This window comes from Triturus cristatus, chromosome 5_1 (assembly GCF_964204655.1).
Source record: "Triturus cristatus chromosome 5_1, aTriCri1.1, whole genome shotgun sequence".
Taxonomy (NCBI): Eukaryota; Metazoa; Chordata; class Amphibia; order Caudata; family Salamandridae; genus Triturus; species Triturus cristatus.
Genome location: NC_140587.1, coordinates 773,827,703 through 773,845,495, shown reverse-complemented (window position 1 = coordinate 773,845,495; position 17,793 = coordinate 773,827,703). Strand labels below are relative to the sequence as shown.

At 41.4% G+C, this 17,793-nt stretch overlaps 1 protein-coding gene across 3 annotated transcripts in view; it reads left to right on the top strand.

The window, feature by feature from the left end:
* RBBP8 (RB binding protein 8, endonuclease) overlaps window positions 1-17,793 on the top strand; it is a 513,323-nt gene that overhangs the window by 258,030 nt on the left and 237,500 nt on the right. For all 3 annotated transcript variants that reach the window (XM_085605771.1, XM_085605770.1, XM_085605772.1), the window contains exon 3: window positions 5,941-5,983. In XM_085605771.1, coding sequence (XP_085461897.1) covers window positions 5,941-5,983 — 43 coding nt within the window. The remainder of the gene's footprint in view (window positions 1-5,940; window positions 5,984-17,793) is intronic.

Here is a 17,793-nt window from a genome sequence, read left to right as displayed (position 1 = left end):
GATTAACTGACTTGCCCTATGAAACGTGCTGCACCTGTGGACAGCCTCGCAAATAGCATGTTGCGAGGCCTCTGAAAACAGGCCTGAGGAAATTCGCCCCATCTCTCCCCATACCCTCCCTACTGAATCTGCTGAACATGCATTAGGAAGCAGGGACTGTTTCACAATATTTGATGTAAGATACCTATATTCTTGGGGAAGACTCCTGACCCCAAGGGGCAATATTATGCACCAAAACATGCCGATGGAAAAAAGAAAGGTTTGTTGCTCAGCCCCCCTGTTTTTAGGTTGAGCTTGAGCAGCCCGTGCGCTTCTCTGCGAGGCATGCTGTATTCGGAGTATGGAGGTGAAGCTCTGCCCACTCTCCGCCCATATTTTTCATTGGCTTGTGTCATTGTCCTTGGTAAATGCTAGCTTCTGATTCATTAATAGGCTTGGTAGACCCTCCTTAGTACCGCCTTGTCTTCATCTGTAACCTCCCCTGGCGACACCTTGTTCCATGTGTTGTTGCTCTGTAGGCTTTAATTACAGCCTCGGAGCACTATTTTGTTAAATGCTTTTCACTTGCCTGCAAACAGGCAGGATGCGCTCTCTTGTAAGGCTTCATTTATATTTTCCATAGCACGGTGGCGGCCGCACCATTGGTTTATTTGCGGCGCCGAACGCGGCCGCATGTTTTTTTTCTTTCTATTTTTTTACTTTTGTTTGTAAAAGCGCCCCATGCGGCGCTTTCACGTTAATGATGGACACACCCCTTTCTTTAGATGAGCAGCGTCTAAGGAAAGGGGCACAGCCGCCATTAAAGTGAAAGCACTGCACGGGGCGCTTTTGCAAACAACCATTTGCAATGCAGTAGGTCTCGCATTTTCGAGAGTTTAGTAAATGCGAGACCTATTGCATAGCAAATGCTTGTTAATCTTGTAGTGGGAAGACACAAGTAAACATGTTTAGCTCACCCACATACATTTTAATATAGATCTGACAGTTATACAAGGTAAGAACATAAAAGTTGATATAAGTGGCGTAACCTCTCCCAAACTAGGTAACCAACCACTAGGAGGCTGGACAACCAGTAAATAGTACTACTCTTGAATACTTCCCAGAGCAAGAAGCCACTAATGAAGCCTACCACACTAGGTAGGTGAGCGTTCATCATCCTATGTGAGTACATGAATGTATGTTAAGAAGTTTGTTTAGCTGTTTCTTCCAGGAGTTTTGTTCTCCTTTGCTAATGGAAATCGTAGAGCAGTCGCTTAACGCCTCTCACTCAATCTTTAGTGTGTTAGTTACCTGTGTTGTACCTGTCCTGTATGTGTGAGGGAATCTTGTTATGTTCCTTCTGCTACTGCCACCTATCCTAAACTTGGGTGTCATGGGAGGTTGCGTTGCTGCTATCCATGCACTTTGTGTTGTTAAGCTCTGAAGAAAATCTTTCGCTACACACAACAAAAGATTCACATTGCCAATGCTTGTTTTTATGAATGATGAGAGCGAAAGTATGATGTGAACCCTCAGAAAATATATGGGCAGAGTTTACATTTAGATTTTACTTTTGTACAAGCAATTTTAAATGGAGTAGTCGACTTTTTTTTAAACTGCTAATAAGACGTTTATATAAAATTTTAAAACTCATCTGAGAAGTGGCCGATAATGGCATTGTAGCCAACAGGACTTTGTATGCTAGTGTTTGGAGCACATGGTAAAACAGAAGCAAAACTACAAGCCCCACAATGCAACTTGGCAGTGGTTGGGGGGGGGGGGTGATATCCTGTGTCATCGTGCCAAAGCGCAGAGCTGTGAAATGCAAATTAAAATTTAGTTTCTGGCATTCTTTTTTTATTTTTTCTTATAGACAGCCACGTATTAAACTGCCCAGTGGGTGAGAGGGAAGAGATGCCTTTTAAGTGCAGCAGCCACGGGTAGACCGTCCAGACACACGCAGAAAAGAAAAATAATGTCCTGTCCTCGCTATTCACAAACACATGCATCCGCGTGTGGTGCGATAGGTGGCGCGCTTAAAACCACTATGAACTGCCATGCTTGAACCAGTGCAGCACGTGCTGCCGCGCGAGAGCCGCCAGTGCGTCACCCCCTGATTAATTTGGAGCCGGCATCTCGCGGAGGCGCAGCTGTGCATCCGTGGTGCCCACCTGGTCACTAAACTAGTGCCTTATGCTGCTATCCCGAACAGAGGGTGCTCACGGATAGCACGTTTGCAAAAGTTCACTGTATTAATCCAAGTTGTAACAGAAGTTTATATTATTAAACTTCCATTTTCTCCCCATGTAGGTGCCAACTTGCGTTGGCATATGCTTGCAATAAATAATGTAGGAATGTAGTTATTATACGAGCATGACAAGGGCAGGACTGCTGGCTTTTCCAGTGCTTGTTTCAACTTCCTTTGTAATAAAATGCAACTCTGCTTCTTTGCTTGTGAATTTAATTGTCATTCTGCCAGCATGTGCGACCTGAACACCCAAAGACTAATACACCTGACTTTCACATTGAGAATGAACACCCGGCCATGAAACGCCCAACTGCTGCTTCGTGGAGTAGTCCTTAATGTTGTGTTATCTTTGTCAAGGAGAGCCCTCAGCTGGTGGTCGTATTTGCTCTTGGGTCAGAAGGACTGGAAATAGGTTTTTCACCACGTATCGGTTTACCGCCAGTCACTGCCTCCCATTCCGCTGAATTTTAGTTCCACACAAAGAGCGGCGAGCACCGAACGGGTTTAAACAGCAGCTGAGCGCGCTCCTCTGTTGATCGGCGACTGGCTTCGCTCCGCCCTAGTTCAGCCATCGGAGGGATAACGTTACCGTAACCCAGAAGCAGGCCTTTTGAGCCATGCCGTTTTATATGCTTGCCAATGTTGCAACCCCAGATGCTCGGCTGAACTGGGGCCTGTTCACACAGGAGCTGCATTGTGCTCCATCACGCTGGGCGTGGCGCAGGATTAAAGCGCACTTTATCTGGGCTCTGGTTGCGGATGCCTAGTTGACTTGATGAATAGGGAGGACTTAACAAATCCAGTTCTCAGGTCTGATCTGCATGGCGGAGCAGTGTTCTGCAGGTGTTGAGTGCCCCTGAGATGAGAGGAGCCGCCTCGGTGCTCCGAAGAATGTCCTTTTGATGTAGTCTTCGTGCTGCTATTCTCTGTTCGTCTGCGTTTGTTGCCACCCTGGAATGGTCCAGGTTAGGGGTGTGACAAAAAAAAAAGGCAGGCTTTTAAAATTAAGAATTTTTTTTTTAGGAGTCTTGTTGCAGACAGCAGGCATGAATATCTCTGGCGGCACATTGGCCTTGTTTTTAGGCCACGAGTACATTGAATTTATATTTAATTCAAAATTGGAATGGAGAGACAGAGATTTTCCCATTTCGAAAATAAAACCGCTTCAAGACTCCTTCAATCAATTTGTATGACAGCTGTATTGAGAATTCCTAACTTTGAACTGTCCTGTTTTAATAAATCAGTTGCTTAGTTTATCACCTGTAAAGCAGTTAAAGATGCTTAAACTTACTCTGAGAACGGATAGAAAGTATGTATGTTATGGGTGAACATAACCTCCCAACGAAACTACTAATTCTGAGAGGGATTGTCTGCTACACTACACCTCCTCAAACAGGAGCCTGTAAGCTGTAACCTGACAGTTAACAGTGTACCCCATCCCTTACTGTAGTGGGTACCTCTGCCACACTTGGACCGGCATGGGAACAGTGTTACTGTGCTACTGGGGAGCCAAACACAGGGCATGTGGACGTTCAGGGGGTTAAGATCTAGGGGAAACCGTCATTTTGCCCCGCACTACTCCATGCACCCTGGAGGGGTGTTAACCGTGATTCGCAGACACTTGAATTTAAGAGGCACATGGTGATAAGATACAGGGATGCTAGATATCGGATTGTTTCAGGTCTTATTATGAATAGCATGACCCCAATGAGGACCAATAATTGCCCTTGGCATTGAGACACTTGTATTCTCCACTGATGTTCTGAATGGCTGTGAGAAATTCAGGGAAATGTATTCTACTGGGATCCCTGAATATGATGCATGTTAGATCAAGGTGCTCTAAGACATCTCTTCCTTAATCTGTCAAAAAAGTGGCACATTTGGTGGATCTGTACGCCATTCTAAACCTCCAGAGGTAGTTACATCCCAAAGATGGACAATACCTGTTTTACTTTTAGGTCTACAGAGGCTTATTTCGGTTTAATTACATTTTTCTTGCCACAAGAATAGTTAGTTGGATTTACATACCAGAGATGTTGCCTTGAACTAGGTAAGACCATTCCTCTTTTTCTGTAGACCTGATCCAGCCATGCAATACGTGCCCAATACCAAACAGTAAATTTAAGGGACGTCATCAAAATGCATTGTTTAAAGCTGCAAGGCCACATTACAATATGACCATATGAGAGCATGTAGGATACGTTTGCGACATAGATTTAGGAAATATTAAGGTACATGTCTTGGAGCGCAGCGTGGGGAGTTCTGGTATCTTAAATGAAGTGTGTGACCTTAACACATTACAGAGGGATCTAGAAAGTTAAGGGTGATTTGCAGGGTTTGTAGACAAAGTACTGCAATAATGCAACTGAATGTATTTGTCCTAATTATAAAGTGTTCATGAACTTTGGACAGAAAGGGCCAGCTGGATTATACAGTTATTGTGCCGATCGCTCTAATTTAAATTGTCATTTTAGCCAAACGCTGTACTGGCAGGTTCACTAAATTTCATAAGTCAATTCAACTAAAAAATGTGGATGGGATTTTAGGCAAACTATATTTTTATTAGATAGGCGGATTGGCTTGCAGTTTCTGATTTCGAAATCTATCGATCCCAGTGGAGGAACTCCCTCACTTGTTTCACCCCTCCCCCCATTAAATATCCTTTTCTACCAGTGAAAGGCACTTCTTCACATGGCTAAATTTGAGTGTATCCAGGATGGATGGTAAACTACCAGAAAAGGCTATGTGAATACAAGCAAACGGAAGGGTTAGCATTTGTCCAATGTTTATTTGAAGTTGGGCTCAACAAGCAGGCCTACAGGCCCACTCCCAACTTAAAATGTACTAGTGGAGAAATTACAAAATACAGAATAATCTACAAGGATGCAATTCTGCAGATCCTAAATCATTGAAAGGACAAATTGATTTGTTTGTACACTAATGTTGACCGGGGGTGTGCAACAATATCTGATAATTTGGCTTCCTAATCATGGTGTCACCAGTGCATGTGTGTGGAAACCAAATGAAGTGTTTGGTTTTTTTAAAGCCTGAAAAAGAAGACTTTTCTCAGAGAATACAGTTCAGCATAGAACAACACGTAAGGGATCAACAAAAGGTTTGAGATCGCCAAGGCATTTTGCACCAAATATGAATTGGTTAAAGATATCCCTTTCATGTGAACAGTTGATCATGATTAAACATGCCCATTTTCATAACCAAATGTGTTTATGACATTTGAGTAGATTTTGATCAAAGTTTCAACCAGTGCATAACTTAACTGAGTGCAATATTGCAAAATGCATAGGTCTGAATAATAGCTTGTATGGATAAGTTTTTCGAATGATTATTGTAGTTTTTTCAGTTGCACCTTCACTGTTATGTCTGTTACAGAGGGATGCTCTGCCCTTTCTAAATTCATAGAGGCCTGCAGAACTTCAGTTGTGTGTGTTCATGGTCATCAGCAAGTGTTTCATTGGATTGCAGCATTTTGGTAGCCAGAGTCGAAGTGGCGCATTACTTGTGCTGTACTAAATGGGACTCAAACATGCTTGTACTTTCGGGGAATACAAAATCTGAATCCGTTTGTATATCCCACTGGTGATATTCGGGGTTCAGTGACTGTGTCCAAGGGTGGGGAATGCTTCATGACATGGCTTTTATCATTGGGGCTTGAGAATGCTCATAATGAGTTGTTTTTATTGCATTTTTTGTAGCTTTACAGATGAAAGTTTCGAAACTGAAGAAGGACAGATGTTTGTAAGTATCAAGTTACATAACATTTTACAATTCCGTTCGTTTTTTACATAGACCTGTGTAATAAATGTATTTTAGTTCAAGCGTGTGTTGTCTGAAACAAGCTAAATTCAATTTAAAATCTGTTATCAATTGACTATTTTTATTTAATTGCAATTATAAAATGCTAACAAAAAAGAGGTATATACAGTGGCTCACCATCTATCCTTTCATGTTCCACGAGTTGCTCTTAACTGGAAAAATCTATCATTATCACAGTGTCTCTATGAAAGGGGATCACTTCCGAGATCTGTAAGAAAATGTTTCATTTTTTTTTTAAAGATGTTCATACTGAACCCTGTATTTCACCTGCTTCCGCTAGCTTTTAAAGGGTGTTAATTTACAAACAAACCAAACCCCATTTAAAACCTTAGTGAGAGTTCTTCTCCAAGGCCCGGTGCCTATACACCTAAATCCATTTGTGTACATACTTTAGACTCTGCATTTTGAAAATGACAGCTCAATTCATATTCAACTAACTTTTGTATTTCAACATGCCAACAAATAACACCAATGTTATTTATACCCAAATAACATTTGGTATATTTATTCCTGTTGTTTCTATACATATCTACACATATTTGTGCTCCTGTTCCACAGATACAAAAATTCCATATTTATTTTAAGAGTCTCTATGCACATATAAACAAAAAAATTGACCTCACCTTGTGTAATGTAACTGGCGCTTTTGTAAAGCGCTCCAATATCTTTGAGTCAGTCTACTTTTTGCTCTCTAAAACTGTCTCAAAAAATGTATCTTGCATTGTGTATTGTAACTAGCGCTCCTGTAAAGGCTCCACCACCTACGAGTCGCTTGAGTTCACATTATATAAACAAGTGTCGGAGAAGATAAAACAGTAGTTGCCCAAGCCTTGCCCATAACGGTGCTGCAAGGTTAGGCTGCTGAAGATCAGGTGACCAAGGCTCACTAAAGCAACAAGCAGCAAAGCGGAAGGGGCTTGGGGGAAATCCTCGCACTTTGAAGTCAAAAGGCTTCCCCAAAAACAGCGCCTGAAGCATCTGACATTTCATCTCTGCATTTGAACTGGGCGGGGAGAAAAAGTGACCTGCGCCGAAGCTGAACTACCTAAGACTGACCAACAGTGACCCGAGCAGTAATCAAAGAAAAAATAATCACCTAAACAAAGAAGCGTTTATGTGCAGAGGGACATTTCTATGGAAAGCTTTGTGTTGGTGGTTGTAAAAAAAACTTCAAAACATCATCTCTATACACAGACATCACCAGTATGAAATTGATTAACCTACTCCTGCTCCTTATGACCAACCTGCTCATTGTCCCCTAAGCCTCTGGCATCCCTACTATTTCAGGCATGCAGTTGTGAATGTCTGAATTGTGGATTCTGAAACCTGACCAACCACAGAACACTTTGAGGTATATATTGCATTGCAAATGCTTTGGAAACCATGATGGGGACTTGACTGCCTACTTTGAATACTACAGCTGAATTAGAAGGCACTAGAGGTATCATGGAACATCAGCCTGGAGCTACTCAACTTTTGCCTAAGGCAAAGCCTGCACAGTCCTGGTACCTTACCTCACGGGAGACTTTGATTTACTGAACCTGCCTCTTCCTTTGTTCCTCTGGTCCCTCCTTGCCCTTTTTGAATCTTTTGGCGGTGTTTGTAATATTCAAGCACAACCTACATACTTACGTAAAGTAAGGTGTCTTATTTAAGTTCAGCCTTTAAATATTTCCATGTTTTCCAATTAAGATGAGTGCTTTGGGGTGCTTCGCATAATTTTTCACCTGTAAATTACAAAACTCCTCTTGCTTCTGTTGCACGCCAGATTTCAAAATGCAGTTAATATAAAGGATTGTTCGTGTTTTACTGCTGTCTTTGTTTCTGTTTGGTAAGTGTGTGATGTTCGACCGCTGTGCCTAGAATGCTCTGAAGAGATGGACACTTCCACGGATCATTTTGATTTTGCATGGAGCAGCGATGCACTTCTGATGACTACAGGACCCCAGGAAGATGATCACGATCAATGGCATTCTCTCGTGACTCAATGCATACCAAAACAAGCGGCTTAATGATTGTTTGCTGCTGCCATTCCACAAGCGCCTCATTGTAGATACAATAGCCGTATATAAGAGCGCTTGTTCTTTCTGGCCCTCTCTGAATACCTGAGGTTTAGTATTTCAGAGCTGATAAGCAGCCTGACAATGGGCTCCTTATTCCCTGCCCATTCTCCTCGCCCAGGTAATCATCTTGGGAAGGCTGGGCAGGAGCCATTACCAGATCAGCAGACAGAGCCAAAATGTCACTCTCTCTCTTGATGCAAGCAGCCTGCAACGGTTTGTAAGGCTTGAAGAATGTTTTACCGTAAATACTCCTATAGGAACAATTCACATTGATTTAATTTTGTGTATTATCAATTCTTAAATGGTTATTTTTTGTGTGGTGCAAGATTGTCAACAGTTCTCCAATGAAAATTAACGGTTCATCTTTGCATCAAATATGATGGGTTAGTGGACCAATGGGCCCACAGGGGCCTGTGTTCGACTTCATGGTCACAGGTTCAAATCCCAGCGGGTCCACTGAGCCTTTCATACTTCTGAGGTCGATAAAATGAGTACCATTGAGTTGGGTAACAATAAACATCTGTTATTCAGCGCCAAGATACCCTTCTGGGTGAACGGGCGCTTTACAAATGAAGTTATGTTAATATGTTTCTTGCTATACTGTCGTGTTTTTTCATTTTTCTTTTCTCACATAATGTTTTACATTTCAGTTTTGAGGGGTCTTTTACTCCACATAGGTCTTCCTTTCTAAAACCTTAAAGACCATTTTTTCTTACAAATTTGTCTTCTGGCATGCTACCCGTAATTTCTTTTTACCAGGACTACCCGCCCCTTCAGTTGGGTCGCCCCAAATTACTTAAAGAATATGGTAGAACTTGTATGAATGCTGCGGCCTCCTCATACTGAACTCAACCACCAGGCTTCCACATATTTGCTCTGGTTACACATTGCAAGCAGGCTATCTTCCTGTACAAGTATATTTGTATCCACACAGTCTGTCACAGATTCTTTCATTTCTACAGGTTTCTATCTGGAAGTATCCCTCCTGCTCTCTCTGTACTTACTCTGCCTAACTGCTAGTAGTGCCTTTGATTCATCGTACCCAACTGGCAGGGTCTGATTTCTCTTTCCCCAAGGGGACAGGGTTCAAGAGCCTTCCAGTTACTCTTCTATCCCCCAACCTGTAGCCTCATTTTCAGGAAACCATTGAAGACCAGGCCATTTAAGACTTTGCTGTAATGCTGCGCAACAGATCTTGTATGTCTAAGCAGTTAGCATCAGAACAAGACTCCCTTTGGCTGTCCTGGTGCTCGATATCCATTTGTTTATTCATTCATGTATGAGATCAGAGTTTTTGGAGGAAAAAGAGGGGGGGGCTAGAGTGAATTTAAGAAGGAGGTGGCTTCGAAACTGTGGACGTGAAGCGTTTCTCAATTACCTGATCTTCTGACTAGCATTTCATAGTCATGGAGTTATTCCTGTGATGGTCTTGTTGTCTGATGTGTTTTTGTGATATGTAGTGATCGATAGGGTGAAGTAGGAAGTTGGTTTAGATGAGCAGGCATGACCTGGAATAGCGAGCCTTTCTGCTGTGTAAGAAGATTAAGCTTAGTGTGCTTTGCGTATAATGGAAGATTTTTTATGAGCTGTGCGAAGCCACTAGAGTTACCAAATAGCTGGACATCTTTTACCCACTGCTGTCTCCAGGAACCAGCCCTGCTGCTATATTGAAAAAGAGATTGATGTATTTGATGTCTGCTGCTCGTCCTATTCACCGATAGTCCTTTAAGGATGCATGAAAGTGAATATCTGTAGTGAGAGGACAAGGCTTAGAGGAAATTTGCACCTTTATAGGAAGTAGTTGTGCTTTGGTTTGCACTGAAACTCTCTCTGAGCTTTCCGTAGCTCAGGATTGATCTGATATGAACTCCGTCTTCTAGTAGGCGAAATCCTGCGGTCCTTGATGTAACTGCACTGTTAGCAAGAACTCGACGAAGTGTGACTCTAGGATTGATTCACTGACTTCATTTATGTAGCGCACACCACCTGGATGGTTCTCTTGGTGCTGAAGGAGCGAACTCATTTACTCCCTTTCTCTGACGTTCTGTTTACCATTGTGCCTGTATTACTATAAAATTCAGGAGCACAAGTTTACTTCCTGCCAATTTTGAACTCTTGCCTTAATCTAAAATTGTTAATTGTCAAGCAATATTACTCCTAAAACGAAAACTTGTCACTGTGCCGCAATCTGTATTGCCGAAATCCACGTGCAAGACACAGGTTTCCTAACTTTTTATGGAAGCTTGGAATTCCATGCTTTGGTTGTTGAATCTTCATATACTCATGATTTGTGGAAACCACTTTGGTGTCCCAGAATTTCACATCTAGTGCAGGGGCACGCCACCAACTAGTGAACTATTTCTGTAGCCTGTGTTTTGTAAGTTCTGCTGTTTCACCCTCAAATACCCTCAACGTGTGGTTTAGGAGTACACCTGTTAGAAATGAAAGGTTTTGCTACTTACTTGTTTGAAGTAGAGACTACGTTGATCCTTAAGTATGGTTGTACCACTATTTTCCAAAATATCAAATGGCATGGATTAGGCAATATAAATGTTGCATACATTTTCTGTAACTTGTACTTGCTGCCTGAGGTGTTTTAATGCTGCATTGGGTTGTGGCTTTGAGAGACAATGGGGAAGAGGACCCAGTAATCAATTCTGGGAAAAGTAGCACCAACTCTCCCTCTATGATAGTGATCGCTGCCTCCAAGAACATTGAATTTCAGCAGTTTTGCCAAATGCGCTTATTTGCGTAGTCAATTTGATTAGCTGCTTGTTTCACCTGTTGTAACCAGTGCATTATTGATTTGCCCTTTGATCATTTTACTGATCTACAAGGCCTGCAGGTATTGTCAAAGTAATCATGTGTAGATCACATTTTGCAGCTCTGGTATGATCAAGACTTTGCCAAGGAATACTTAGGCAGGACTTCCAAAAGGGACCTAACATAACCGAATGTGAGCTAATCTTCTCACTACTCAGTGCCTAATTTACCTTGGAAAAATTAATATATATATATATATATATATAATAATTTTTCCAAGCTAAATTAGGCACTGAGTAGTGAGAAGATTAGCTCACATTCGGTTATGTTAGGTCCCTTTTGCAAAATTCGTCATCAGCTTCCACGTTGCTTCGGAAAAGACGAACACAGACCCAGATATCAGTGCAGGAATATTCTATTTATTTTCACCCAGCACTGCCGCCATTACGCGTTTCGGCCTGCCAAAGGCCTTGATCACATGACATGTGAGGAAAACATTCACATATTTAAAGTGCTAGTGCACAATCAAGTGGTGTATACTTCATAGGTCACCATAGACATAGAAACAATTTTCTCCGATCTTTCTGAATTATCGGTATGTTTTCATTTTTTCAGAAAAGCATAAAACGTCTCATCATTATTATGTAATCATAATGAACAACATCTTTAGAAAGTTGTAATTAGATGTGCAAATAAAGCAATATTACAGATAAACTTCAGTCACATTGCTGATGAAGGACAATAACATTGTTCAGATTTTAAAAGAACCAGGTGTAAATACATATATATAAATATAAAAATAAATAAATATACGTTCTTATTCATGTAATAAATATGATAAAAGATTAAAACCCCTGTGGGTATACTCTAAAATTTCATATCACTTGTTATTATTCAATAAAATCAAAGATGAATAATAAATAGTTCAACAATAAACAAATATCCGAACTGCCTTCACATAGTTTCGTAAATAAAGTGCTAATGCTTGAACCTGAGAATCTCGCTAACTTTTTGCGATTTTAAGCTGTTTCTAAGAACAAAGGTGCCTGTGCAGATTTAAAGTGCTACCCAGTGTTAAAAATATACATAAAATTTAAAACATTTTACTATATTTATAAAAGAAAAGGGGAAGGGGCTGTCAATGATACTACGTTATCTCGTCTATCATTTGTCTTTCGGAATCTTCCTTTTTAAACAATAACAGTACGTGGTATTAATTTCATAGACACGTGTAAAAATCCTCATTAGCGTTCAGACCATTTGGTGACTTGGTATCTAATTCTAGAATATATCGTGTTTCTAGTTTGCGCAACATGGCTTCACGATTGCCACCTCGACTGAGTGGCAATACACAATCTATCGCAAAGTATTTCAAATGTTCAATGGCATTGTTATGACTTTCTTTGAAATGTCTCGCGACTGGATAAGCGGGGTCACTGTTAGAAATTGCTCTGATGTGCTGGAGTATCCTCTTGTGGACCTGCAACTTGGTACTACCAACATATTACAGGCCACAGGGATACCCCAGCACATAAACAGCGAACTCTGTTTTACAGGTTAAAAATGTGCTTATCTTCCTCTCTTCCATATGAAATGGAGTCCTGTATGTTGTTGTGCTAACGCCATGTTTGCATGCTTTGCAGTTTGTGCAACGATTGAAACCCTTCCTAGAATTCAGCCAGTTTTTGGTTAAAATAATCTCTGGACTACTTTTAACCAAGTCACTCGACATGGAACGTGCTTTTCTGAAAGTAATGTTAGGGACCAATGTAGTTTGCTTTCCAATTACAGGGTCATTACGAATGATATTCCAATTGTGTGTGATAATTTTTCGGTTAGTACGGTGTTGTCGATTGTATGTCAATATCAATCTGATTGGCTCTATGGATTGATTGTCAATGAGACTGGGGGTAATCTGACTATTTTTTAGGACATCCGTCCTGGATGTCAGATTAGCTCTCCTAGTTGCCTGGTCAACATCTTTCGCTGAGTAACCCCTAGCTAGAAATCTCTTCCTGCTTTCTTTTTGTGCCATTAAACATTCCTCCTGTTGACTACAGATCCATTTGATGCGCAATATTTCCCCATAAGGAATGCTGCGAATCAAATGGCCTGGGTGATGGCTAGATGCGTGGAGTATGGAGTTCCCAGCCGTGGGTTTTCTGTAGAGCCTTGTTTGTATTTCATTCTCACAGATATAGATCTCTACATCAAGAAATGTGATGATTTCCCTACTCATGTTGACTGTGAATTCAAGATTAAGAGTATTGACATTGATCTGATCAACAACATTTCTCGCCTGTGTTTCAGTGCCTTTCCAGATAATAAACAAATCATCAATAAATCGGTACCAGCAAATTACATGAGTAGTCATTATTTCAGAGTACGTTGATCTGAGGACCTGCTCCCCCCACAGTCCCATATGCAAACAAGCAGAACTGGGAGAGAAGCAAGCCCCCATTGCAATGCCTCTGACCTGCTGATATACTTGGTTCTGAAACATAAAGAAGTTGTTGTATAAGCAGGTATGTATCCTAGTCACCAACATCTTGTTATGGTTACTCATATGGATGGATTTGGTACCCAGATAGTGTTCTACCGCCTAAATCCCATCCAGATGATGAATGCTGGTGTAAAGACTGGTAACGTCAAGTGTTATCAGAAGACATTCCGGATCCCATTTAATGTCTTTGATCTTGTTTAAAAAATCACTGGTGTCACGGATATAAGATGGGAGCTGTTTTACATGATCTTGTAGAAAATAATCTACATATCTGGAGGTGTTTTCTGTGATGCTATTTCTTGCAGAGATAATGGGTCTGCCTGGCGGTCTTTCAAGGTTTTTGTGCACCTTAGGGATGAAATATATGGCCGGTATGACGGGATGAATATTTTTAAGAAATTTGAGTTCATCAACACTTATCAGACCCGCACTTCTCCAGGCAGTCAATTTTAAATAGAAATCGCACCACATTTGTTTTACCTTGCCAATTTCACTTCTCCTATAACAGTTGTGATCGTTCAACTGACTCAATGCCTCTTCCAGATACAATTCTCTAGACCATAAGACAATGTTTCCCCCTTTGTCTGCTTGGCGCACTATGATGTTGCCATTAGATTGAAGCTTCTTGATAAGTTGGGACTAACACTGGTTTTGGTGCGTATATCTACGTTTAGACTAACCAATAGATTTATACAGTCGTTTTAGTTCAATTGTGATCAGTTCTGAAAATGTATCAATATTATCGGGAAGCATGATAGGAGTGAAAGTTGATTTGGCCTTAAAATGCGTGCTACCAGACATATTCAGTGTAATTGCATCCTGGTTGATATCACTGTTACTTTCTTCAGCCAGATCATAAAAGTTTTGTAATGCTCCCAAATCATTGGCACTCAAATCAGATGTTACTTGCATTGTCGTCTTAGATTGTTTTTCTCTTTGATATTTGTTGAGTGTAAAATATTTACATAACTTAATTTTTCTAGTGAATTTGTAAATATCAATCCGCGTCTGGGTGTAGTTAAAATCGCTGGCTGCACTGTAGGTTAAACCTAATGATAAGATGTCAGTTTCAGTTTTACTTAATGTTGTTGATGTGAGATTGATGATTGTTTGAGGATTAATCGTTCCTTTGCGATAGTTCTTTATTTGCGGTTCCATCGCTTGTTCTGCTTGTATGCCATTTTTTTGTTGTTGCTGCTTTGTTTGGTGCCTTTTGTTGCTGAGTCGTTCACGGCGTTTCGCATTTGCTCGTTGGGCTTGTTTGTATTTGCCATGCGTGGCCGTAGAGTTGATCGTCGATCCTGGCGTAAAAAATCCACCTCTTGTGCCAGGGATGGTCGTGGAAACCCCAATCTTGAACGTTGTTGTTCATTGTCTGATTCACTATCTATTGCTGAGCTGAGATCAGATACCGATGATATTGGTTCTGAGACATCCCTTTCACGGACTTGCGTAGTTTTGATAGGGTATTGATTAGGGGTTCTTAGGGAATCAAACTTTTTTGCAAAAGTAAAAATTTGCCCATTTTGGTAGTCTAGTTTGTCCCTCTGAAATTTAAATGCTTTTCGTTTTTTGATTATTTCCTCCTCTTTTTTTAGTCGACTGAGCATTTCTTCACGATACTTCTTGGGATTCTCTGATGGTTCCAGTTTATCTATTTCGGCATTCACTTCCTCAATTTTGACTTGTAGTGCTATCCGATCACTCTCAGCATATTTAATTAGAATTCTCATCAGCCGACCCGATGAATCGAAACTGCTTTCTGCCCATTCGCTAAGCATATTGGGGTCAGGCTGTTCGTAGCTTGGGACTAACATTATGCGCAGACCTCTGGGAATTCGCCCTACTTCTAGATATCTTGAAAGCAAACGATGCTCCCACCATTTGGCTTGCTCTGTGCGCATAAGCTTTTCCAGTTTTTTAAAAAGTTCCTTTAATGGGGGGGTGCCTGTTACTGTTGCCGTTGCCTGTGATGTTTGTGGAAGTTCACCAGCCGGTGAATCTTCAAACATTTCATTTGCCGCCTCCTCTCGGCTCCTCAACACGTCAGCGGTCATTGTGCTAAAATTCGGGTGCAATATCAACTTGCGAGCAAACACCTCCGATAGAATATCACGGGCTAAGCTCACGCACACTCCTTCACCAGACCATACGTTTGTTCCTCAATTACCTTAGCGAGTTCCTTGACGTTGCTCGGGTCCTTAGACTCGGGCTTCGACACTCTCGTTTAGGGCATAGAGGATTGTTCCGTAGTCCGGGGGCTGCTGCGGCTGGTCCTTACAGGACTGTAGAATTCCTTCCGGATGATCGAAAATCTGCTTCCTGCCGCCGGCCCGAAATTGAAGGAGGGGTCTAGTGTATACCGGGGAAGCAATCCCAGTAAAATCAATGTTGCAAAATTCGTCACCAGCTTCCACGTTGCTTCGGAAAAGACGAACACAGACCCAGATATCAGTGCAGGAATATTCTATTTATTTTCACCCAGCACTGCCGCCATTACGCGTTTCGGCCTGCCAAAGGCCTTGATCACATGACATGTGAGGAAAACATTCACATATTTAAAGTGCTAGTGCATAATCACGTGGTGTATACTTCATAGGTCACCATAGACATAGAAACAATTTTCTCCGATCTTTCTGAATTATCGGTATGTTTTCATTTTTTCAGAAAAGCATAAAACGTCTCATCATTATTATGTAATCATAATGAACAACATCTTTAGAAAGTTGTAATTAGATGTGCAAATAAAACAATATTACAGATAAACTTCAGTCACATTGCTGATGAAGGACAATAACATTGTTCAGATTTTAAAAGAACCAGGTGTAAATACATATATATATGTGACACAACCTACTAAAGGAAAAAACGAAGGTAATAATGAATGGAATATTACGAACTGTGCATTTAAACTCGTCAAAGGAACACTGTGTCCCAGCATGCATCTTAATAATCATTGCTTTATGCACACGCCCACTGTGGATAAACATGCAAATGAATAAAAACCGGAAATGCAGGCATGTGAGTTTTAAATGCTGTTGTTTGTTCAGCCCATGAGGAAGAGGTCGTGGAACCTTGAAACGCGTTGGGCATCTTAATTGAAAAGTGGAACATTAAGGCAGGCTGCATTTCTGAAAGCCGGATGGCAGAGTGACTTCGAGTGCGCTCCCAAAGCTACAGGGCATTTTGTTTGACATACTTTTCACACGGCGGTCCGGTCGTGGGGAGCTGCACCATCACCAACTGGGAGAGAATCTGAAACCAGCTGGGGAGGCTGCCGTTCTGAACTGCTCAAAAACGGATCAGCATTTCACTCTATATGCTAATTAAGCCTGCCTGCCTGTGACACAACCTACTAAAGGAAAAAACGAAGGTAATAATGAATGGAATATTACGAACTGTGCATTTAAACTCGTCAAAGGAACACTGTGTCCCAGCATGCATCTTAATAATCATTGCTTTATGCACACGCCCACTGTGGATAAACATGCAAATGAATAAAAACCGGAAATGCAGGCATGTGAGTTTTAAATGCTGTTGTTTGTTCAGCCCATGAGGAAGAGGTCGTGGAACCTTGAAACGCGTTGGGCATCTTAATTGAAAAGTGGAACATTAAGGCAGGCTGCATTTCTGAAAGCCGGATGGCAGAGTGACTTCGAGTGCGCTCCCAAAGCTACAGGGCATTTTGTTTGACATACTTTTCACACGGCGGTCCGGTCGTGGGGAGCTGCACCATCACCAACTGGGAGAGAATCTGAAACCAGCTGGGGAGGCTGCCGTTCTGAACTGCTCAAAAACGGATCAGCATTTCACTCTATATGCTAATTAAGCCTGCCTGCCTGTGACACAACCTACTAAAGGAAAAAACGAAGGTAATAATGAATGGAATATTACGAACTGTGCATTTAAACTCGTCAAAGGAACACTGTGTCCCAGCATGCATCTTAATAATCATTGCTTTATGCACACGCCCACTGTGGATAAACATGCAAATGAATAAAAACCGGAAATGCAGGCATGTGAGTTTTAAATGCTGTTGTTTGTTCAGCCCATGAGGAAGAGGTCGTGGAACCTTGAAACGCGTTGGGCATCTTAATTGAAAAGTGGAACATTAAGGCAGGCTGCATTTCTGAAAGCCGGATGGCAGAGTGACTTCGAGTGCGCTCCCAAAGCTACAGGGCATTTTGTTTGACATATATATATATATATATATATATATATATATATATATCTATATCTACTGGCGGTCGCCAGTTTATAGTTAGGACCGAGCTCCCATAGGAAATCTGAAAATTCTGTTTTGAATAACTTTGGCGCCGGTTGACGAATCCTCGCGAAATTTTCAAAACAAATGGGGCGCTCCGCTCAGCTCCTACCCTGAAAGTCTCGGGGTGATTCGTTAA